General features: G+C 39.0%; 2 protein-coding genes across 7 annotated transcripts in view; both read right to left on the bottom strand.

The window, feature by feature from the left end:
• Positions 1-1,323: 1,323 nt before the first annotated feature.
• slc66a1 (solute carrier family 66 member 1) lies at positions 1,324-11,319 on the bottom strand. Of its 2 annotated transcripts, none has more exons than XM_077573130.1 (8): positions 11,188-11,319; positions 9,870-10,063; positions 9,671-9,800; positions 8,244-8,331; positions 6,995-7,146; positions 5,501-5,593; positions 2,185-2,370; positions 1,324-2,019 (listed from the first exon to the last, which is right to left on the bottom strand). In XM_077573130.1, the coding sequence occupies exons 2-8, from the start codon at positions 10,058-10,060 to the stop codon at positions 1,933-1,935; spliced, it is 927 nt and encodes a 308-aa protein (XP_077429256.1). In that variant the 5' UTR covers positions 10,061-10,063; positions 11,188-11,319; the 3' UTR covers positions 1,324-1,932. The 2 variants fall into 2 exon arrangements, with proteins under 2 accessions (XP_077429256.1, XP_077429263.1); XM_077573137.1 differs by having other exon boundaries at positions 9,870-10,079; positions 11,188-11,267.
• A 4,128-nt stretch (positions 11,320-15,447) lies between these two features.
• The window catches only part of trim33 (tripartite motif containing 33), a 35,213-nt gene continuing 26,799 nt past the window's right edge, over positions 15,448-23,861 (bottom strand). For 2 of the 5 annotated variants that reach the window (XM_077578220.1, XM_077578246.1), the window contains 9 exons: positions 23,461-23,593; positions 23,238-23,301; positions 22,493-22,643; positions 21,411-21,694; positions 21,193-21,304; positions 21,038-21,112; positions 20,170-20,322; positions 18,395-18,445; positions 15,448-16,027 (listed from right to left, as the gene is read on the bottom strand). In XM_077578220.1, coding sequence (XP_077434346.1) covers positions 15,794-16,027; positions 18,395-18,445; positions 20,170-20,322; positions 21,038-21,112; positions 21,193-21,304; positions 21,411-21,694; positions 22,493-22,643; positions 23,238-23,301; positions 23,461-23,593 — 1,257 coding nt within the window. In that variant the 3' untranslated portion in view covers positions 15,448-15,793. The remainder of the gene's footprint in view (positions 16,028-18,394; positions 18,446-20,169; positions 20,323-21,037; positions 21,113-21,192; positions 21,305-21,410; positions 21,695-22,492; positions 22,644-23,237; positions 23,302-23,460; positions 23,594-23,861) is intronic. The other 3 variants (XM_077578238.1, XM_077578255.1, XM_077578230.1) reach the window with 2 other exon arrangements.

Below are 23,861 nucleotides of genomic sequence, written 5' to 3'. Positions count from 1 at the left end.
CGTTTTCCTCCCACATTCCAAAGACATGCATGGCAGGTTACACTCCAAATTGTCCATAGGTGTGATTGTGAGTATGGTTGTTCGTCTCTGTGTGCCCTGCGATTGGCTGGCAACCAGTTCAGGGTGTACCCCGCCTACTGCCAGAAGCCAGTTGGGATAGGCTCCAGCGCCCCCTGCGACCCTTGTGAGGAAAAGCAGTTAGGAAAATGGATGAATGGATGTATTTAACGTGTAAAATCAATACAGTAGAATTTGTCCCAATAATGTCATTAAAAAAAGTCCCCCAGCGATATCCGACCAGTAAGGAAATAAGATGTTATTTGAGGTTTTTGTCACCATGGATCTTGGAGGTGTCACCCTGTTTAACTCCACCCAGACACTCGCCCATGGGAGATGGGAAAGAATGAGGAGGAGGATGCTCAGTAAACAGACACTAAGAACAGCATTAATCCCACAAATCTAACAGCTCGCACAGACAAGTGATGTGAGGACATCGCACGAGCATCAGTCGTGACACACTCAATTCAACATACCATCAATCATGTTTGTTTTTATTTACTTTTATCATTGCTGGTTGGCCTTGAGTGTTTTGTAAGGAAACATTGCGATAGCTGCGCCCCACAATCAGCGAATTAAGTCCAAGACTTATCAAGAGGAATGTAAACAACTGATGACTCTTCAGAAAGGGCAGCGCATCCACCAGATGGCACTGTTTTGTTTCTCAGATTCAACACGGAGCAGTGGTTCAATTAATGATCAAATGAGTTCACAATAGTAGCCGTGTTTCAGTCACAAACAGTAAAGCACACAATGCTTACAGTGGCTTTTAATTCCTGTGAATTGGGAACACCGCACACTCTATCCCAGATCTAAACATGAAGAAAAATGTTTCAAGCATATCACTCCTTTTCTCACCAGTTTGTATTGGCTGAAAGTGTCTCATTAAGAAATTCCCACTAGAGTTGTGTTTATAAATCGCCTCCGTTCATCCTTGGTGATGGATGGGCGCTTCCCCTCACTGACTCCTAAAAACCGGTCATCACAATCTCTTTTGCCACTGTTTCACAACCACACACGCGGAAACCTCATTTTTACATTGACCTTACACCCCAAGCGGGTGGGCTCTTACGGTTTGTGTGTGCGCGGTCGTGTAGTGGCAAAGTTCATGTTTGAAGAAGTCCCTGGTTGCTAATGAAGGACAATCCTTCATAACATTCATTCCAAAATAAAAGAAAATGAACAGTAAGCAGAATTATATTGTTTCCATTCTATTTTATTGACGCTTTTTTTGTTTACTGATCCAATGACCCCCCCCCCCCCCAAAGTACAAAAACATGCAAAATAATGTGAGAATGCTGACTGAAAGTGTAAATTAAACGTGCATGATATAGTGTGTTGCAGTTTATGTGACATGCCTCATCATCACCAGTGCAAATAAAACCAGTCATGGTGTCTGTATTTAAAATGGAAGTACAAAGTCAAATAAAACCTTGAAACTGAAATTACAATGTGTTTAAAATACATAAAAACAAAAGCACCACTTTTTTGAGATTCCAGGGCTTTTTTTTTTTGTTGGGAAATGTAGCTTTTTTTACATTTAAGAACAGAAAAACAACAAGTAAAGATTCAAGTTACAGCTGTACTGTAAATGAGCATGCAGCAGTGTTTGGCAACTTGGTAGCGAGAAAAACTTTACACTCCGATGGGACAATTCTTCACCATTCCCTTTAAAACTAGGACGGAATGTCATCGCTGGTGCCGAAATGACACCAGAAATGTGCATAATCCGTATTCGCTGTGTTAAAAAAAATCATCTTCCTGAAAAGGAGTGAAATAAATACAACTATACAATTAAAAAAAATAAAATGTGTTTATCCCTTTTTGGAGATTTTTTGAGAGGCATTGGCACCGAGGAGTGGTTTGCGGAAGGTTTTAGCTCCCGATCAGAGGCGTCGTCTCCGAGGTGCTGGCGTCCAGCCTGTCTGCTGCTCTGCTGTAGCTGATGAACTGCGCGGAGATCTGAAGCGCAACGTTAAAGATGAAATGACAACAAGTCTCTTTTCAAACGTCTACTTTGGCCATCTCATAGATATTTGCAATTGTGTGCGCACAGTCACAAGACGGACCCCTGAAATGTAGCAAGTGCACGCTAAAGCGACCGCAAACATGGCGGCGTAAGGATACAAAGAGGTCCAAGAGGAGCGTTCCGAGGCTTCCGATGAGCCAGGGCAGGTGATGGATGACGTAGCTGTTCTCTCCTTGACCCTTGTCAGGGTTCTTCAGCAGCACGCTCAGGCCGTATGTAGTGTTTCCAAGGATTACCAGAGCAAACAGGAAGAAAGACACCCCCTCCGTTGACTTCCTCTTGAACTGTTGGGGAGAAGTCAGAGTTGAACATATTCAATCACTCCCTTCTCAGATGACTAATAATCTTGGACATGCACACTCACGCAATCAATTAATCCACAGTGTTAAACTTAGGGTGAATATTTTGGGTCACATCGTTATTTCACATCACTTTTAATGACACTCACTATACTGTACATCAACTGTATACATATTTAATAGACCAAAACCGGTGTTAAACTCAAGGCCCGTGGGCCAGATCTGACTATCCACGTCATTTTATGCAGCCCGCAAAAGCCTATTGACCATGAAATATGGTCAAAACGCCATAAAAATTAAATAATACCCAATTACATAAAGGTTCTATGTGGTCCCTCTAGTCTATACACAGCATTCTGGTGAATATTGTGTTTGTAGAATATGAGTTAAGTAGCAAAATCTACACGTTTGTATTAGTGGTGCAACGGATCAGATCACGGATCGGATGTTTTTTTGGATCAGCCCAAAAAACAAAAAAAAGATCAATAGTACTTTGTCTTTATTTTGTAAAGCGCTTTTACCAGTAAAAAAAAAAAAAATCTATTCAAAATGTCTAATATAGCTATGTAGGATTTAGTGTCTTCATTTATTTTGTAAAACGCCTTTTCCCAATAAATAAATTAAAAAAATATATACAAAATGTCTAATATTTTAGGATTTAGGAACACAAATTTTAAGTGCAATATGAGGCAAAAACATTTTTATTTTTAGATGGTTCCTGTGTAAAATAAGGTATTAACGGCTTACAATTGTGTTCAGCTAAGTTTGACATTTTGAGTTGAATGTTTTTCCTTTTTCATGGGCAAAAGTGTTTTATAAAATAAATGAAGACAAAGTTCTATTTCTCTTTTATTTTTTGAAGTAATGAAAAGACCTCAACGTGCAATTTAAGGCACTTCCCTTCTTTTGAACACGGAGAGTGAATTACAAAGTAGCCTAGGTCTCAGAATATTGAAAAAATTTTTAGGTTAAGCTGCCAGATTTACTTAGCCGGCCGGCAGCCAGACATTAAGACAGTCGTTGGTCATGCTAACAGGTAGCCGCTAGCCCACTTACGTCGGAGACTTCTGCCGTGTCATACGATGACAGCGTAATTAATTAGCGGTTTCTTAGCGTCCTAAATTAGCGAGTGACTATGTGTTTGGGATAGCGTTGTGTTGACGTTGATCGCAACTACAATGTCAATCAACTACGATAAAGTAACGTCTGAAAGGGAAGTCAAGCTAGCCATCACGACGTAGGTGAACTTCAAAGTAAAAGTGTACTAAGGCTCTTTGCTTTGCCGTCAATGTATTACTGCCTTTGGTAAACTTTATTGTGAAGTTAGATTTAGTGCGTATACTCCGTTGAGTATGTTTCAGCTTCCTTGACATGTCACAATGGACAGTGAATGCGCACTTTGTTTTTTTCCGAACTGCGGGGCCTGATCCGAACCGACCACGGATCAATGATGATCCGTTGCACCACTAGTTTTTATGCATCTCATAAATAATTTTGCCACTTGCTGTCGACTGAAAATGACATCACTGTGCCTAAGAGTAGGTAACGGCCAATCATGGCTTAGCTTGCGAATGTCACATGACCAAACCCGGAAAACATGTGAGCCGTGATTGGTCGTTACCTGAGCAACTGTGTTGTAATTTTCAATCAATCAATCAATCTTATTTCATTCATTTTAAAAGAAAAAAGACAATAAAAAAGCAATATTCAAATTTAAAGTAAAGCAAAAGAATGGACAGAAAGAAGTAAAACTTGTTTTGTCTGTCCCTGATCTTCAGTCGACAGCCAGTGGCAAAATGGCCGCACCCTCAGATAGATAAAAAAAAAAAAAACAGGTGGATTTTGCTGCTTAATTCCTATTCCACAAACGCAATATTAATCAGAATGTTGTGTTTAGACTACTGGGGGCGCATAGAACACTTATTATTAAAAAGAAAAATGTCTAACTTGACTTTCTCTTAAAGGTTCCCACAGAAGAAATAAGGTAAGCAACAAGCAGTATATCAGACTTGTGCTATAGCCACACTAAATAGTTTAAATAGAATTCACACTGTTCGGACTGTTACTGGTGCACTTGTCTGTATTCTTCATTCCCTTCAAGACAGACTTGACTTTCCTAAAGAAAATATTGACGGTTCATTTTCAAAGTCCTAAAATGTGCTCCTGTTTGCACAAAAGATAAAGATTTGTTTTGCAAGTTTTCCACTTACTGAAGAGAACGAGAGGTGATGTGTTGCCCCGGGGGCAAACCACAACTGCGATGTGGCCAGCGATATAAACAAGTTTGACGCCTCTGCTCTATAATCCAACAGCCATTAACTTTGTACTAAACCCCTTTTAGCCACATGAAAACCTCAGAGTTCAAAAGGCCATCTTATACGACGTCATATTGAACGTGACCTTAGTTCAGCAAGCAAAGGATTACTCCTGTCCATGTTTTGCTTTTTGTGACATGTAGTCTACGTATTAAAGGGGAAGTCAAGCCCCCCCAAAAATTTGTATGCAGCCACACGAGTCTGAATATTGTATTTTGGTTAAGATTACGTTAATAGAATATGAGTTAAGCAGCAAAATCCAACCGTTTTTATCAATATCAGAAGGCGGCCATTTTGCCACTTGCTGTCGAGTGAAAATGACATCACAGTTGCTCAGGTCTCAGGTAACAACCAATCACAGCTCAGCTTCAGAAAACTGTGATTGGTCATTACGTGAACCCTGAGCAACTGTGATGTCATCTTCAGTCGACAGCAAGCGACAAAATGGCCGCCCCCTGAGACGGATGAAAACAGCTGGATTTTGCTGCATAACTCATATTCCACAAATGTAATATGAATCCGAATGTAGGGAGGTCACATCTAACATATTATTGTCAAGAAATGTTTCAGGTGGACTTCCCCTTTAAGAGAAAAGGAACGTGAGAAGGTAAGAATACACAAAGGACACTACTTAAGGACATTTAAGCAACGTAACAGGCTAGCTCGTGACTCGCTATTATTTATTTTCGCATCATTAAAGACAAAACATAAGTTTACAATGAAACGAGCATGACACATCTGCAAAATAAAAATAAAAATTTAGTACGTGATGTAAATACGTCCCATGTTGTCATACTCACGTTAGTGTATATCTGAGGAAGTCTGGAACACAAGTAGAGCACTGACGATATCGAGCCAATTGAGAATCCGATGATCTCTTTGGGGGTAAAAGACTGAAGCCATAAACACGAGAGAAGAGCAAGAACATGATTTAAATAAATAGTTGTCAGTAACTGCCATAAATTCATAAAAAAAAAAAAGATTATTAAAAACTAGGGGCAAGAGGCGATTACATTTTTAAAATTGTGATTAATCGCATGACTTCACTAGTTAACTCGCGATTAATCACATATTTCATATCTGTTCTAAATGTACAATAAAAATAAAATCTAGGTTTTCATACTCTTGTTAACAAAAGTGGGAATAAATTGAAATAGTTCAAATGAATTTTTGACGTTTATAGGCGTCAATGGCAGTGAATGAGTTAAAAGCCATCCGCATCACTCTCGATTTAACTTAGCCCTTATTTTAGCTATCATGATCCTACATAAACGCAATTACAGAAATAATCGTTTTAAATAGGGATGGGCAAGCACCAATACCTGGTATTGGTTATCGGGCTGTTACCTAGCCTTATTTCAGGGTATCGGTATTTGCCACCCTTGTGGTCATTTTACAATCAAAATCTAGGAATCAGACATTACAAGAGTAGAAAATTGACTGGATTTAGTGACATCTAGTGGTGAATTAATAGAATATGCACCATTTTGAATCATGCGCACTACGGTGTCTCAGAGGCCACACTTTGCCAGCCTATCAAAAATCACTACCAATTATTTGGAGTGAGCAAGTGAGCGAGTAGCCCCGCGAGCATGAGTTAGCCAGAGCGGCTAACAAGAGTGGCTAGCGGGAGAAGCTAGAGAGAGCAAAGCAAAGGGAGACAAGCGGCAAGAGACCAAATCACGGGTTATTAGCTAAGATTATATTTTAAAAATGTACGTTGATGTGATAACATATTTTTTGCATAATTGAAATCAGTAAAAAAATATACATATTTTTTTAGATGAGTTAGTGAATTAGTATACCACTGAATGGTGCAAAATTTTACACAGTATTTCTTTAAGGAAAAATGCTATATATTTTTTTTAAGTTGTCAATTTTTTTTAAGATAACAAAAGTACTTGAGGTATCAAACATCCCTATTTTAAAAAAAAAAAGAAGATCATAATTTTTTCCACTGACATCAATGTGTATACACAGCAAAATGAATGAATTTAAGAAAAATTTGTCCATAATACTCAAAATCATTTATTTTTTGTAATCATCTATAATGATCTCATCCAATGTTGACTGACAGCAAATTACTTTTGGACTTGGTAGAATTTGACCCAGAAGGGATTTTAATCAAAAGTTCTTCCCGTAATGAGTCGATGAAAACAAGACATGCATACGTAATACAGAGGTGAATTTATCATTCTTAAAAAAAAAAAAAAAAAATTAAAAATTTAAAAATTAAAAAAAATAGTCCAAACTGAATATATCTAGTGGTACAAATGACCAAGCCTCATACTGACCGCAGCAAGATCTGTACTCGAGAGCAGCGTACGCCCCCTGTACGACGAGGGGATGGCTTCCTGTTGGGTGGCGAGCCGCCCTGGAAGGCCGGCGAAGCTTGTAGTGAAGCCCAGCACGCATGCCACACCCACCACGTGCAAAACCCTCCTGTCTGGCGAGGAGCAGAACAGCTGAGTCAGGCAAAACAGACATTTCAAAACATTCTTACAGGGGGGAAAAAAAAAGAGCTGCGAGGCGAAATGGACAGCGATAAAAGGGAAGAAGGTGACAGCAACATGACAGGACATCATCTTCCTGCGTGTCGAAGTGCAGCAAAGACTCAACTCTGCACAAATGAGTTCCCTAAAAACATCTTCATCTTAACTGATGACTCTCCATTTTGTAAACTGTTCATGGTTGTAGCATTAGAATTCTATGATATAATTTTTTTTCTGCTCAGACTTGGATTTGTCCTGCTTTTAAATCACTATTCATGCAATCAATGGGCGGTTTTATTCTAACTCATTCACTGCCATTGACGGCTATAGACGTCAAAAATTCATTTGAACTATTTCTATTAGTTTAACATTTTTTCCCACTTTTGTTAACAAGAGTATGAAAACCTAGAATTTTTTTTATTGTATTAGAACAGATATAACATTTGTGATTAATCGTAAGTTAACGAGTGAAGTCATGTGATTTATTACGATTAAATATTGTAAAAAATAAAAATAAAAAAAAATAAAAGATTATTAAAAATGAAACTTTTTTTTAAGAAAAGATTAGTAAAAATTAGGAGTATCAGGTGATTAAAATTTGTAATCGTTATTAATCGCATGACTTCACTAGTTAACTCACGATTAATCAAAAATGTTATATCTGTTCTAATACAATAAAAAAAAGTCTAGGTTTTCATACTCTTGTTAACAAAAGCGAGAAAAAAAATTACTTTTTAAAAGCGATTGTAGTGTTGGCTGCAAAAAAAGAAATGATTTGATTTGTTTAAAAAAAAAGGGAAATAATTCAGATGAAATGCACATACGATTTGTAATCTATATATATTTGGGCACTGTTGACTTGGTAAAAGGCCATCAATGTATTAAAGGTCCATTTCAAACATGTCTAGGTGAAAGTAATTCAAATTGAACAAGGCATTTTTCCAATACTCTATTTAAATATATACCATCAAGATGAAAGTGATTAGCAACATGTAACTCAGTTTGACAAGATTCCTTATATTTGAAAAAGAATTGAAAACAGGATACTTACTTTCAACCATTCTGTTGCTCATCTTGTAGTATAAATACATGGCCAACATCAACAAGTCCGCCAAAACATAATAAACTGCAGTGTATGTCTAGAGGAAGAAACACACAGGGTAAAACAAAAGAAAGAAAATCAGACAGATATAGTGGGAGTAACATTCTATAATCTGGTTAGCCAATTAATATATAGTTCAGATGGATTATTTAAATCTGGCCCATTGAGTCCTTTAATATTTCCAAAAACTGGCTAAATAAAATACATTTGTTTAATCAAATATGTTGATTCCCTTCTTATTTTATTTGTCTTATTAGTGCATTAGTTTATTAACAATCAAAAAATAAAAACATCTAATTCTCATTTTATTTGTTTAACTGCTTAATTAATTAATTTAATTAATTAAAAGGAAAAAAAATCATGAATTAGTTGTAAACAACACATTTTTAAAGCGAGAACAGCTTAACTTTCCTTATACAACGTCTACACTGCCATGCCGTGTTTTTTCCAGATATAAACTGACAATTGTTGATGCAATCTTATTTGAATGATGTCAAGCAATTAATAATCACTGATCAAGCCACACAGAGCATAACAATAGTGTGATTAAAAGCTCCACCCGGTGATCACTCATCACGTCTTGAAAAATATCACAGAGTGAAACCTTGAAAGTCAAAACATTCTTCAAATCATACAATTCAGGGCGGACAATTTAAGTCACACAAAATTTTAAATCGCTGTCAAGCACGAAGTTCCGCAACTGTTCAGTGAGCAATTGAGCATGAATGGATTAACACACTTGTGTTTTCTTTCACTTTTTCTGGTGACCCTTATTCCAAAAGACCTCTAAAGCCGATACCAGTATCAGCCACCCTCTTGTGGCAGTTTTACAATCAGGAACTAGAAATTAGTAGAATATAAAACTGCCATAAATTTCATACAATTTGAAGGAAACATGCTATTTGGGATATACAGTTTAAAATGATCAGTCCTGTTTTGGGGGTGAAATTTTATGTATCAAATGTACTAGTGGTATCTGTACTTGGTATCTATTCTCATGCATGTGAGATAAATCAGATTTGCAATAAAGTTTTGTCATTTCGTCGTTTACACACGGTTTATACAACTTAATATTAACAGTGTTGTTTTCAGCTTGTTTTTACACTTGTATGACAGACAGATGTTAAAATACTACTTGAAAAAACAACAGCTTTATCGTTAAGCATTACTGTATGATGGTGACAGTTTGACGCAGAAATCAATTATGTCTACTTCTATTGTTTTCTATGGAACAAATAGTTTTGAAATCTGGGCAAAATGGAGGAAGTTCAGCATCCCGGAACAGACTGTATCGACTTCAGACTAGCCATTGAAATAGGAAATTGAAATTTGATTGTGCACCACTCGTCATCAGAAGAAGAGAAGATCTTTTTCACCTGAAGTGGAAGCTGGTCTGCCAAAAAGGACCCCACCAGATTGCAGGTGTCACCTCCCAACCACAACAGCAGAAACCAAATGGAGAGCGCTCTGTCCATATTTCCCGTTTTGCACGAGCTGTAGTACTGCCTGTGAACAATGCGTTCTGGTAAAGGCTTGTTATTTCCCTCCACAAGGTCAAGAGTGGGCAACACTTACGGCAGTGAGGACATCATGAAACAGAGGATAGACAGCAGGCCCAAGTAGACGCTGGCCATGTCCCTTGCGTCCTGGGCACATTCTCCAAGACCATCCCAGACCCATTTGGACCCGTTGGGGCATAATGTAGTTAGGTTTCCACCGGCGGCCCATCCAAAAGGCACATTTGTGAGGACTCCGTCCTTCAACATGTTCTACAGACAACAATTGCTGTGAAAATCAATTGTAAATGATTGTCTCCAAACTGGTAAACAACGTCTGGTGTTTCACAACGTTTATTGAGCCAATACACATATTTTACATGAGAAAAATCTCATGGTAAACAAAAATGTCACTAATGACTCGTCTCAATTAACTCACACATTGAGGTTATTTGTGTACTACATACACTGGAAGACAGTTTAGCCTGCTTGGTCTGCATTCAATATACATTGTTGGCATAGGCAGAGGAAGGAGACAGATTATTGGCAGTGGATATTTTCCATGACCGGCAACTCTCCTGCTAACGCTATTTCGCCGTGAACAGCTGTGATTGGTCAATCTCCGCACCGAGTCATGCACTGCGCGTGGTTCTTGCTTTGCTTGATCTTTTCAAAAAGTTTTCAATTTGTTTTGTCACCGAATATAGGCTGCTATCAGCATTACCAACCTAACCCCAACCCTGGCACATAGGTTATAGTGTCAAATGTCAAGACAATATAGTTAAAATAATAATAATAATAATAATAATAATAATAATAATAATAATAATAATAAAATCACCACAGCACAAAGTAACACAGCTCACCGGCTCAGAATTTGTACCTGTTTTCGCGCTATTCATGGCAAAATAGCTGGCGATTTGCCGGACTAGACAAAATATCCACTTCGTAGATTATTTGTAGGAAATAATTCTCGTGAAAATGAAATGGTGGAGAAATGTAATGTAATCAAATTTAATGTAATCGAATCAAGCACGCATTCATGTTTACAGTCTTAACTTTTCGATCTCAAATGACATCCTCTGGGCTCAAGTATCTCGACCTAATTAATTAATAAAACACGATTTCCAATAAAAACAAATTCGAAAGGACAAAGGTTAATCGTGTGACCCCTTTTAGATTAACCGAAACCTCATCCGTGTGGAAACAGACTTCTAAATGACACATCTACTTGCGTTTTGTGCAGTCAGCAGGTAATAAAGAAAACAATCTTGGCCACATAGCTAGCTTCTCATCTAGCAAGGAACAGGTTGCTGAGTTCCTTTCGACTGTCACCTTCTAACATTAAATAAAACACGTCAAGTGAAATTAAAATGAGCAATGAAAAGGTATCTTGCCTGTGTAGTAGCTGGTCGGCGGATATAATAAAGCCCACGCACCACGAACGGCTCTGTTAACTTCGCCGTGCCGAGCTGAGGTAAAAACAAGGAAGCAGATGACAAATAAACAAGCTCGCTGAGGCCTGATTGGCCAGAGCGTCGTTGTCATGTGACGTGTAGTGGGCCAATAGCGAGGACAAAACCAAGAAATCGTCCTGGCGTGTCCATCGATATGATAGATATGATAGATATGATAGATATGATAGATATGATAGATATGATAGATAGATATGATAGATAGATAGATAGATGGATAGATGGATAGATGGATAGATGGATAGATGGATGGATGGATGGATGGATAGATAGATAGATAGATAGATGTTGAAAAATGGCAATTGTGGCCACAGTATAGATACACAAAATGCTAATTTGTGGCTACGAAATAGGCATAACATGCAATGCAAACAAATCTAAATTTGTGGCCGCCATCCACAAGTAACCGTATGTTGTTATGGGAGGCGTGCGAATAACAAATCAAGTGCAATTTATCTCAAAGCAGTAAGGCATTCTTGTCTTGGGCTCCTGCACTCCTTCTCCATATTTAAAACCAAATGAATAAAACATGAATTTGGTGGGAATTGAGCGTTCCTTCTTGTGCCACGTGACAACGTATTATGCTGCACACGGTGTTGGGGTGTAATGAAGCCTTTGTGAATGCCTGTTAGGTAATGTGTTAAGGTTAGACAAAGTGACATATTGTGCAGGCTGCAGAACAAGATTGTATTATGCTTTCCAAGCAAATGCCGCTTTGCAGAGAAGTGTCATAACTAATGCGATGGCACATGTCGTGTACCAGCACACAAACATTTCCCACGACCTTGTCACATACCCACAAACCTTGACAAAAATTGCATCGTGCGTCTTCACGTGCCGATTTGGTCATTAGTGAACACTGTCACCAGCTTTATATTTTTTGAACACGGTCGCGAAAGTGACAGTGGTAATATACCATCCTGTGCAAGAAGAATGGTTGGGCCGATATTGATTTGTTGTTCAAATTCAAGGTTGAGTTAAAGCAGTGCCAGCCTGAGGCACAAGACAACTCAGCAGCTGTTTGGGGACCCTTGGCCACTTTTTTTTTTTTAACATGTTAACCATATTGAAGGAACGATGAATAAAGAAGTGATGGCTGTATTTTTGTTGTACACGCACATTCATACCAATGGACAAAAAAGTGTTCAGGTAACCTGCCATGCACGTTTTTGGAATGCGGAAGGAAACCGAAGCACCCAGAGAAAACCCACATGTGGTGCAGGGAAAACAACTCTACACAGAACCCACAACCTCTGACATGTGAGGCAATACTGTCTAAAGTAGCTAAATAATCTGTCAAATGAAGAGATTCAATTTAGGGAAATTTGAGTACCCCCAAATTGGGCTTGAAACACCTGGTATATGGGCTGGCCTTTTGTTTAGAGCAAGGGTGGCCAAGTTTGGTCCTCGAGAGTGAAGGTATTATTTGATTACTATATTAAGTGTAATCTTTGCGTGTTCAAAAATAATTGAAAAATGAGATCTGATGAAGAAGCCTTCTTTATAAAGAATTTATTTTAAGAGCTCTTAAAAGACACAAGAGTAAATGCTTACATTCCAAAGGTGATGTTAAGCCTCGAGTGTGTCAATATGAAAACACACAGTCGTTTTATAGATGAAAAAAGCATACTCCTCCTCTGAGGCTGGACAAAGGGTTAGTAATTATAATAGACAGACAAGTGATTTACTGACATGTTTACTCCAGTTCCGTCCAAAGCCGGAAATATATGATTAGACAGGTAATGCCATGCGACCTAGACTCCCTCAGACCCACAGTGTTATCTTCCATGAGAACTTGAGAACATGCCTCCCATGTGCATTCCTATCTCACCAGCTGGAAGGGAGTGAAAAGTGTTATTCATTACAATACAGTTAATATGTCCAATATATTTCACACAAACATTATCACAGTTATATGGCATCTATATACTATAAATATATATAAAATATAATATAGATTCATAAACAGTAAAAATATGCATAGAAAATGTTAAATGTCTTCAAGAGCCATCATTCAGCCTGCTTTCCATGTCTCCCTCCTTCAGTGCAGCTGAATCGAATGATCAGCTCATCAGCAAGCTTTGCAGAAGCCCGATAACGATCCTGATCATGAATCACGTGCGTTAGTAGAGAGAAACGTGGAAAACAGGCTGGATAGTGGCTTTCGAGGACCGAACTTGGTTTCCCTGCTCCAACACACCTGTTCCAATCAACAGGATCATTATCAGGCTTATGCAGAGCTTGCTAACTAAGAGACACATCCAAAACCTGCAGGCCTACCGACCCTCGAGGACCGAGTTTGGACACCGCTTGTTTAGAGAGAGGTGGGAAAACAAACTTGTGTTCTTACAACATGATTCTTAGTAGATGGATGGGCCAGCTCATTTGTACATGAGGTAAAATAAAATATAGAATGGAATGGTACAAAATAAAAATATATAAATCTGTAAAATGTTTGTTAATCAAATAATGTATTCTCATTATTTAATTGCATTATGTTATTAGTTTTATATTTTTTTAAAAAAAATGAAAATTGTTAAAAGTAGCTATAGGCTTTATTATTTTACTAAGATGTGCTCTACATTGAAATGCATCAATTATTAAAAAAGGTAAGCGATTAAAAAGTTTTCACACATTTTAATAAATCGATTTTAGGAAACAAACATCTATTCCAGGACAGGACTGTTGAGAATGTGAATGCACGCTGATGGGCCGAATTAAAAAACAGATGTTACCCGCGGCCCTGATGTAGTTTCCTGGCAAAAACGACTGGTTTACGCGTTCTTTACGTCAGCAGAAATAATGAGCAGACAGCTGAGCTAGCCATACATACAACTGACGATACCCCCCCCCCCCCCCACACACACACATAGGTCAAAACCACAAATTCTGCGAAATGTCAGCTGACTGTTGTTGACTCAGCGTCGAACCACCGGCCGGGTCAAGCTGCACGCGCAATGTCACGTGCTTGCATTACATCCGCATTCGAGGAACGCCTTGCATGAGCTGCTATAGCACTGTCAAATTCAAAAAATACGATACACGAATATGTGCAGTGTAAAGTGTTCGTCTTTTTGTTTCCGTGTATTATGAAATGCTTTCCTGAAAGACATTTGCAATTGCATTAATGCCAGTACACGGACGTAACAAGTTGCTTTTAACATGGAATTATTTTAATTTAGCAGAGATGTAAGAAACGCATTGTGAAATATCCCGGGAACAAAACCTGCCTTTCACCATCGTCCCGTGATACCGCGTTGTTACTTACGTTATGCCTAGCTGCATTTTACAATTTCGCTTCAAAACATGATCTACTCAACAAACACTGTCGAGTTGGGATGGGAAGGTACTGAATCAAAGGAGGAACAACGCCAGAGTTTGACTAGTTTCAAACAAAGTCAGAAAAAAAATCTTCAAATACGAATATATTTGGATGACTCGAGTTGCATTTAGCTGCTCCTGTCACACATTCTTATGATTGACATGGGACTCTAGGATCAGATATACTGTGTTAATGAAATGGTGTCACAGACTCATTAAAACATGGTGTATTTTTCCATCCATTTTCCACCGCTTATCCGGGTTGGGTTGCAGGGGAAGAAGCTTTATTAGGGAAACCCAGACTTGTTCAACTCTACTGGGGGAATCCTAAGGCATAGACTGGTGTGACGGGGCCAGAACACCTCACCAGGTAGGCATCCTATATGCCAGAAGCAACGCATCTGGTGTCTCTCGATGCAGATACAATGCTGTATTTTCTTTCTTCCACAATTTAATTATTACACAGCCGATGTGCATGACAGGCTTGACAGCAACATGTGATATTCATTCTAAAAAAAATAAAATAATAATTGTTAAAAAATACTAGAACTACTGCTAGCATGCAGGCTGTCTTAGCAGCCAGTAACAAAATTACATCTATGCTGACGTCACCTGGCCTTGCTAACATCAGCAATTTTCCATCATGATTAAGTTGGTCAGCGCAAGCAAAATTCGACTTGCAAAACATCTGTAGTGATCTGCACAAATTTTCATCCGATTTTACCGGTGATCTAATTTAACAAAATATTTTTTGTACGTTATGTGATAATGGTGATATTAAGATTTTGATTAAACTGAAGGCCAGGGTCCATTAAACAACATTAAAAATAATACGACTTAAGTACACATTCACAAGCCCAATTTCATAACATATATTTTCTTTAATACATTTCAGTTGACGATGCACCCAACCACGAATATCTTCCCTTCAATGGACTAGATTTTCTTATACACACAAATTCATCAAGTTAACACTTGACAGATTCCATGTTTTAAAAAACAAACAAACAAGATACTGTATTTATTACACTTAGGTTACGGAAGGTTTGTTTTATAAAGAAATTGTCACAACATATATACAAATGAAAATGTTCAAAAAAAAGAAAGAAAAGTCATTTACAACTGTCGGACAAATCCAACTTGAAAATCTAAAGGAGGCATGTTGTGAAATGTTTATGAAACTGGAACCAGGACGCAGGTTTGCTTCTCACTTGAAGTGTAAAACTTGGTCATCCGTTTTTAATCGTTTACGTCGGGGCTGAATGAAGTCGTCATCAGAGTCCTCCGTTTCCTCCCCCTCTCTCGCCTCCTCCTTCTCGTTTGTGTCCACGGCCTCCTCCTCAGGCGGTTCGGGGAAGCTCTGCCCCGGGAAGATCTCCTTTAGCTTCTCCTCAAAGTAGACACTCACCGCCTTGCCCGAGACGGCCATCTCGGATCCGTCCTGCCAGGGAAGGGGGAGAAAGAAGAGGAGATGGGGAAAGGATGGGTTGAAGAGGAGGCGACAAATTAGATGCGATTAAAAGTTGTGCTGACAGGTCAGCCCTGGCTCAACCTTGCTGTGGAGCACTGATATCTTGCCACGACATGTCACCGCATCCCAACCCACTGCGGCTCCAGGAAACATTGCTGCAATTCAGGCAAGGTTTGCATGCACTTTTAGTCACGCTTCCACCGGAGCTCCACTTTTCCTGCATTACACATGTGCCGTGTATGTGCTTCCACTGCCGCTACGCTGAAATTGGTCAATGAGATACTCCTACCGCCATATATTATTGATCATCTCTTCCTTGCACAATAAAAATATATAAAATAACTAAATAATCCACAACGAACACAGTAGAGTCCTTGAATTGGGTCCCCCTAAAATAAAATAAGAGTAAAAAAAGACTGGGTTTTTGTTTTCAGGAGGATATGGTTTATTGATTGTTCAGTTTGTTTTGTACACTAATTGTGCGTGGCCAGGTTGAGTGAGTGTTTTGTGAGTGGAAAAAATACAAAGGAGAGAAACAGCCAAAAATGTTATGAACGTGTCTGTGGGATGAAAGCTGATGGTTGACACAAATGCCCTTGCCTTGTATGTTTTTTCTTGAGCAACCATGATTGTGAGTCTTTACACTGTTTTCAGAGGACTTTGGTGAATTGGATTTAAGCGCTTTGTCAGCTAGCGTTAGTTGATGCCTTTTCAGACGGGCATGTAGAGTGCTTGTCCTTTCGTAATATTTGAGGATAGACTTGCATATTTTACAAGCGCTCGTTCCACCGGTCCCATATTTAATAATATATTGGTACAAGCTCGAGGCACCGCTGCTAGTTTGCTGTGCCAAGTTGATTTCAGCGAGGTATCGGTTTTCTTTCCAAAACACGTGATCGCAGCATAACAAATTCACTCCAGGCCATTTTCACTGAAGCAACCCCCTTTTTGCTCCCGGCTGTTTTACTGGATTTTGATTTATTTTGCAAGGCCCACAGAATATTGTCTTCTATTGCTATAAAAACATGGAACCTACCAAAAGGAAGTTTAGAGTGTCTTCTTTTGTCTTCTATTGCTATAAAAACGTGGAACCTACCAAAAGGAAGTTTAGAGTGTCTTCTTTTGTCTTCTATTGCTATAAAAACGTGGAACCTACCAAAAGGAAGTTTAGAGTGTCTTCTTTCAACAAAAAAGAAAGGATATTTGTATCTGTTTCAGTTCTGCTGCAATTAACATAAGAATATAGCCAAGTTTCATCATTATTCACAAACCTGTTGAAAACACTGGGGAAAAGAGCTTGTTGCAACATGGCTCTGGTTGATCTCTTATACTCTTCTGCCACCTGCTGGCGTTTTTTGTTGTAATAACTACCATTGCTTTAAGCGACCTTCAGGTCAGCGGCTGCATCAAAGCCTTTTGTAAGCTCTAGCACAGGGGTGGCCAAGTTCGGTCCTCGAGAGCCACTATCCAGCCTGTTTTCCATGTTTCTCTCCACTAACACACCTGATTCATGATCAGGATCGTTGTCAGGCTTCTGCAAAGCTTGCTGATGAGCTGATCATTAGAATCAGCTGCGCTGAAGGAGGAAGACATGGAAAACAGGCTGGATAGTGGCTCTCGAGGACCGAACTTGGCCACCCCTGCTCTAGCATAAAAATAAAACACACATAAAAAATGTAAATATGTTTTGGGGATCATGGCAATATTTAAAATACAACATTTTTGGCAGCAAATGAGTGAATTGAAGTGGTAAAGTCGACACGTCAACAAATGCAGGGGGGTTAGATTATATGGCCTGCAGGCCAAGACCAACCGTCAGGGGTCCAATCCAGAAAGCGGGGATTCCTTTTTACATACAGACTCCTATTTTGAAACTTGCTAATTGTCAAGATTGGAAATTTGTCAACTTCAAATGATTTTTAATTCACAAGTATTTTTATAAGATGCAGACAGTATATAGATCCACTCCGATCGGTTAATTGCACATGTGTACATGAAAATTGATAACATTGTTGAAATTGCACTCACTTTGTTCAGAAATTTTAAATTGCTCAAATGATTAGAAACAAGATTTGCAACAAGACAAAATAATCAATTGTGAATCTTTTCCAAATGTACTCGCACCAAAAAAAAAAGGGGGAAATGTGGAACTCCTGCGAGGAATATACCGGTTCAGCCTACTTGAGATCCAATTTGGGTACATGTGGCCCTTGAACTGAAATGAAGTCAGCATGTTTGCAATATGTGAAAGTAAACTGAATGCAAAAGGGCCACAATATTTCTTAAAGCGCAGCGGGAGGGGGCAGGACATCTGTGCTCCATTTCCAAACATCTTACCTGCGTATTAATCGCTTTCTCCTCAGCATAAACCTGGATTATTCGAGACATCTAAAAAGGGGCAATAACATTACAACACAGACAGTCAAGTAGCAGGGGGAGAAAAGCGTTCAGAATATAGGCAGATGTGGAAAGAACAGATTGGAAGTCTGTGTATGGGTGACCGTGTCCAATCACCCAGGGCGAAAAAGAAACACGACCCGTGTTGTAAACGCACACTTTCCCTGAGATGTGATTTCTAAAAAATAAAAATAAAAAATAAAAAATGCTCTTTTTTTTTTTAAGTGCAGTTGTGTTTCGATAAAAGGAGTACAAACTACTGCTAACAAATAATCTTGCAGATTTAAGACTACTGTACATTTGGTAAGACTTCAGCTCAGCCAGCATCTAAAAGGATAAAATCAACAAATGTGTTTTGCTTTTTCTTTGGCTTTTTGTGATACCACCAATGAAGGAACGACCAATGTGATGAAAAATTGAAACGAAAATAAAACTTAAGGTGAGATCGGAAAGCAGTACAATACACAAATCTTTGTTACAATATGCCCAAAGTGACGTCAGGAAGGTTGACTGTGCAACTAGCTTTTATATTTTACTATTAACACTTTCAACTTATTGCTAAACTATCACAAAAAGTGCATAGCCTTATCCAAGTTGATTTGCCTTCCTAGCAATAATGTCTTTCATTTCACCTCTTCAAAGGTGCTCATTAGTCATTTCACGTTGACAACCCGTGACAAAAAGAAAGAAAAAAAGAAGTCCGAACTAGCTTAAAAATGCCTGTAGAGTTAATAGGGGCTTCATAATGAAACTGAGAACTTCCATTACAGTGGAACTTTGGTTTATGAAGAATCTGGTTCACAAACAAATCGGGTTAGACAAAGTTTTCTTACCTACCTTACCTTGATTTATGTACTATTTTCCATGTGAGAACTCTCTTGGCATAAACGCCCTGAAGGATCAGTTGGAGAAGGGGATTTATTTATATCAGTAAGCCTTGCTAAAACTATATCCAGGGAGCTCTCGCACCCTTTCTGAAGGTGGATTCGGGACACTTGATGGCTTGACACTGTGCTGGCTATTCTACAATGGCTAGCTTTCACTGAGACTGCACTTCCTCGCTGCAACAATTCACTGATTTTGATATTGTATAGTTTTTATTTTAACCACCACCCCATATAGATACAGTAAATACAACTGTTTTTTTGGGGGATGGAATAAATTAATTTCATTTTATTCATTTCAAAGGAAAGCATTATTTTGTTGTGCGACATTTTCATGTTGAAAACGAGGTCACAGAACTAATTACCGGTAAGTCTGAACCCATGGTTTTCCTAATGGGAAAAATAGGCCAGAAATGAGGACAAACCAAACCTTAACTAGTGTCCCGGAACACACTTCTGGTTCATGTGTAATGTATCATCACAATCAACGTCAAAATGACATGTATTCTATCCTAATGACCGTTGCCTGTTTTGTGTGGAGTGTTCTCTCCCTCCGCTACTTGAATTTTTGTTAACACGCAATGTTTAGGATAATCATGTTTATCTGTGGCTTCAGGAAGATAAAGAGAATAAAAGATGTCAGCAAAGTCAAAGTTCTCAATACACTATCATGACAATGTTAACTTTCCAACAGCATATAAACATAACTGCACTTTCCACTAGAAGCTATTCATTGCACCTTTTGTGGTCATTCTATTCAAAATATGCATGCACACTCAAACACACACAAGATGTTATTCCCAAAGCAGGCAAAAAAGTCATGCTACGCACCTCGTTGTACTTTGCACAGTTTTGGAAGATCCTGCGCATGTCACACACAAATTCCTGGATGGACATGTAGTGCTGAGGGTTCCGCAGCTGCAGCTTTTTCTTCACCTTCTTCAAGTCCATAGGGTGCTTGATGATTCTGTAGTAGTTAGGCACCTAAATTCAAGAAAGAAAAAAAGGTAAGACAGTTTAACTCCTGATTGAAACATGTGTGGACTGCAGCTTTGTATGAAGAGAAAATACATTAACAGTGAACAAGTTTTAAACAATCTTGGTATAAAAGGAAACATGAATGACCTTGCTTTGTTGAATACAAATACAATTTACCTGTTGTGGAAAACCAGTTTTGCATTTCAAGCACCTCACAAACAAATAAGACCCTGAGGCCATCCAATTTGGTATTTGGCCAGCATTTTAAACGGTACTGCCATCACATCACGCAAGAAGTCATGCATATCATGAGATCCATCAGCATAACGTCTCAACACACCACAGTTAAGCATTTAAAGATTAACTATGTACTCTGCTTTTCTTTGGCATTTTTGTAACACATTTTCCAAAAGTGGGGCAACTTCAGTAAGGGGAAGAACAATAACGTGAGACGAGAATAGTAGACAAATGAGGTTAAGCATAATGCCTCCATCAAAGTTAATTTTGCTCTATTGTTTTAAAATGTTTTACATTTTTATGACATTCAAAAAGTTAAAATGTTGACAAACTTGTTTCTAAACCTCAAAATGGTGTTAGAGTACTATAGAAAAGATAGTGTTGATTGAATGAGATTAAGTTGACATTTACCAAATTAACAGAAATTTAACGTTGACGGTTGAACTGTTCTGCGTGTGTGCTTGTGTCATGCATGGCAACTCACAGAGCTAGGGACAGGCTCCCGGAAGCCCACACTCAGCTCATGACAGAAGATATACAGTAGGAGGCGCTCACTTTTCTGCAGAGACGTAAGAAAAGAATGAACTTTGCCAGCCAGGATGATCAAGCCCAGTGCAGATGTGCTTTGGATGCACTCACCCTCTGGTCCTCAGAATTAAGGGCATTCTCTCCACTGACTTTCCTGCTGTCGTCACAGTACTCTATTTCGGGACTTGATATACTCCGGCAAAATGTGCACAGAAAATCCCCCCTGAGAAATATATATATATATATATATATATATAAATAAAAAAAACACATAACTCAAAATAACCATGGAAGTTTGAAAGCGCAGAACTCATTCACGTCATACTCACTTGGGGAAGATTTTGATGGTGGGCACATGACATTTCATGTGGAACACTTTGGGACAGCGGTCACAGCACAGCAAGTTGCCACCATTAATGCAAACAGCACACCAGTCTTCATTGGGGTCATCCTCCTTCCCGTCAGGATTGCCTGTCGCGTTTGATGCCCCCTGCCCTTTGGCCATACACCCGTTGGTTAGCTGTGTACCAGAGCCATTGAGCCCCGAGCAAGAGATTTCAGACTGGAGCTCCGATTTAATATTTTCCCTTGAGTTGTTTCCAGGACTGCTCATCTGTAAGGAAGAGAAAGGCAGGTTTTAGTCTCATTGTAATACTGTACACCGAAAAACAAATGGTCAACAAACTTAATGATTCATTATACAGCATCTAATTTAGTGTTGGATGGAAAACACATTTTGATTCAAATTATGCACATTTTCTTTTCGTTCATGCTACTTTCAAGTAGCAAACTAGGAATTGAAATTTAGCACAGACATTTTAAAATATGAATGATTATTTTCTGGTAGAGCCGGAAAGTTAGTCCCGGTTCCCGTCGACTCCGGGTTATCAATACCCAACCCTATGTTAGCTCTTTCACACGCAGGGTTGTTTTGATCGTGTGGGCTCTCCATGCTAGATTTAGACGCTACTGGATAAAAGAGCAGGAGCGGAGTCTTGCGTAATAATTTGGAACACAGTGTGTTTTGAGCGTAATTATGCAGGCGTGGACTATTGACAAATAAGGTGACTTCTGAAGGCAATGCTTTGACACAAATTAACACCACAATTTTCAGATATATAGTGGCTTAACATTTTAAAAATTCTTTATCATTTTCATCCCTCTCGCAATTATTTGCTACTTTGTGTGAATGTAAGATTAGAAAATGTACAGAAAAAAAAAGTTATGAATACTTTTTCAAGGCACTGTAAAAGCAGGTACACGAGAAATGTCAGTGAAAGGGGCATACACAAACAGTGCTATATCTCTCAAGCTACGGCGGTGTAGTCAATGCTATGCTCAAGGGTGCCTCAACAGTACACAGAAAGCCGACTAGCACATCTCCAATGACACTAGTTGCCATTTTCCATACCATGCAAGCACTCCTCCCAGAGTCTCGAGCTTGCTCCAACTTGGTGGAAGACCCTGGACACCCGTATGTGTCATCCGAACCAGGTTCCTGTTTGACCCGAACAGTTTCCACAGTACCGCTACCTACTGTTGTTCTCCCCGCAGAGCTACAACTTGAGAAGAGGGCAGAAGAAAACAAACAAGCCACGTAAGAAGCTGGAACAATTGCTAAGGGCCACGCCATGTTATTTTGTTCAATATAAACTGAATGTCTTTATATGAAACAATAAATAGTGTTGGTTCTAAAAGATGGTCAAGGCCTTTTCACACTGCACTTGTTGTCCTTGTTGCATCATGCAAGGACGACAGAATCCTGGTGCACGCTTGCCCATTTTTGGAAGTGCTTAGCGGCCAACCAGGAAGTAACATCAGGGAAGCTTTTTTGCTGGTTGGTCAATTGCTGTTAGCATTTTGAAATCACTCCGCCAGACACTCTCCTATTGGATGTAGCACGTCGCGTCACCATGACGGCCCTCTTGAATTGCATTTTTCAAATAGAGGGTGCATCACACACCCACCTTACACGTCACACTGCGACTCGCTGTTCCCTCGTCAAACCCTTGTAGCAGTTTACTAAGTTGCTAAGTGCAGTGTAAAAAGGCCTTTATAATAAATAAAAATGTTAAAATTATAATGAGTCATTAATATTACACACTTTCACTTTTTTGAGGTCTGCAAAATGAAGCAATGACACAGTGACACCTCACCTGCCTCTACTGCCTGTGCTGGAGGTGCTGGACGGCCGTGCTGGAGTGTGTGCATTGGAAAGACCTGCAGAGTGCAGACACATATGGCATCATATAAAAACTGTTGTTAAAACGTTTATGAGGCGGGTCTGAGGTCCACAAGCGATATAATAATATATAATGTAATTTGAGTTGAAGACTAAATGCCATATTAATGCATAATAATATGTTAGGAATTGGATACCTGAGGATCCAGGCGAGTGTATAGAAAGTCCAGGGGAGGGGTTCATGTCCACTGAACCTGATTGCTGTTGGGTGCTTGCTGCGATATAGCGAGTCAGAAGGTGGCCAAGACTGCTTGAACCCGCATCCTCTAGCTATGGCAAAAAAATGTAGAATTGTGTTACATTTTGTTGGTGCTCCAGATAAATGCAGATAAAATACTAAAAGCAGAATTACTAAGTTACATATTTGCCAAAATGACCAGTATACTCAAAAGGCAATGTATGGTGGCATGCTGCAACTCAAAGTGACACACCCCTGTTCAAATGCAAGGCTTTTGTGATATAAAAAAAAAAGAGACCAAGATAAATCCTACCAAAACTGTTTTCACCATTAATGTGACTTTTAACCTGTTGATCCCCC

The sequence above is a fragment of the Vanacampus margaritifer genome, chromosome 1 (genome assembly GCF_051991255.1).
Source record: "Vanacampus margaritifer isolate UIUO_Vmar chromosome 1, RoL_Vmar_1.0, whole genome shotgun sequence".
In the NCBI taxonomy this organism is placed as follows: Eukaryota; Metazoa; Chordata; class Actinopteri; order Syngnathiformes; family Syngnathidae; genus Vanacampus; species Vanacampus margaritifer.
The sequence above is the reverse complement of the archived record's forward strand: the minus strand, read 5'-3'. Positions and strand labels throughout refer to the sequence as shown.

What these genes read in the sequence shown, in the direction of transcription:
- slc66a1 (XM_077573130.1), bottom strand. Translation starts at nt 10,060, where the DNA reads ATGTTGAAGGACGGAGTCCTCACAAATGTGCCTTTTGGATGGGCCGCC. An exon ending in CGAGTACAGATCTTGCTGCG is followed by an intron (nt 5,594 to 6,994) that starts GTCAGTATGAGG and finishes TTATGGCTTCAG; the next exon opens with TCTTTTACCCCCAAAGAGAT. An exon ending in TTCCTCAGATATACACTAAC is followed by an intron (nt 2,371 to 5,500) that starts GTGAGTATGACA and finishes TCTCCCCAACAG; the next exon opens with TTCAAGAGGAAGTCAACGGA.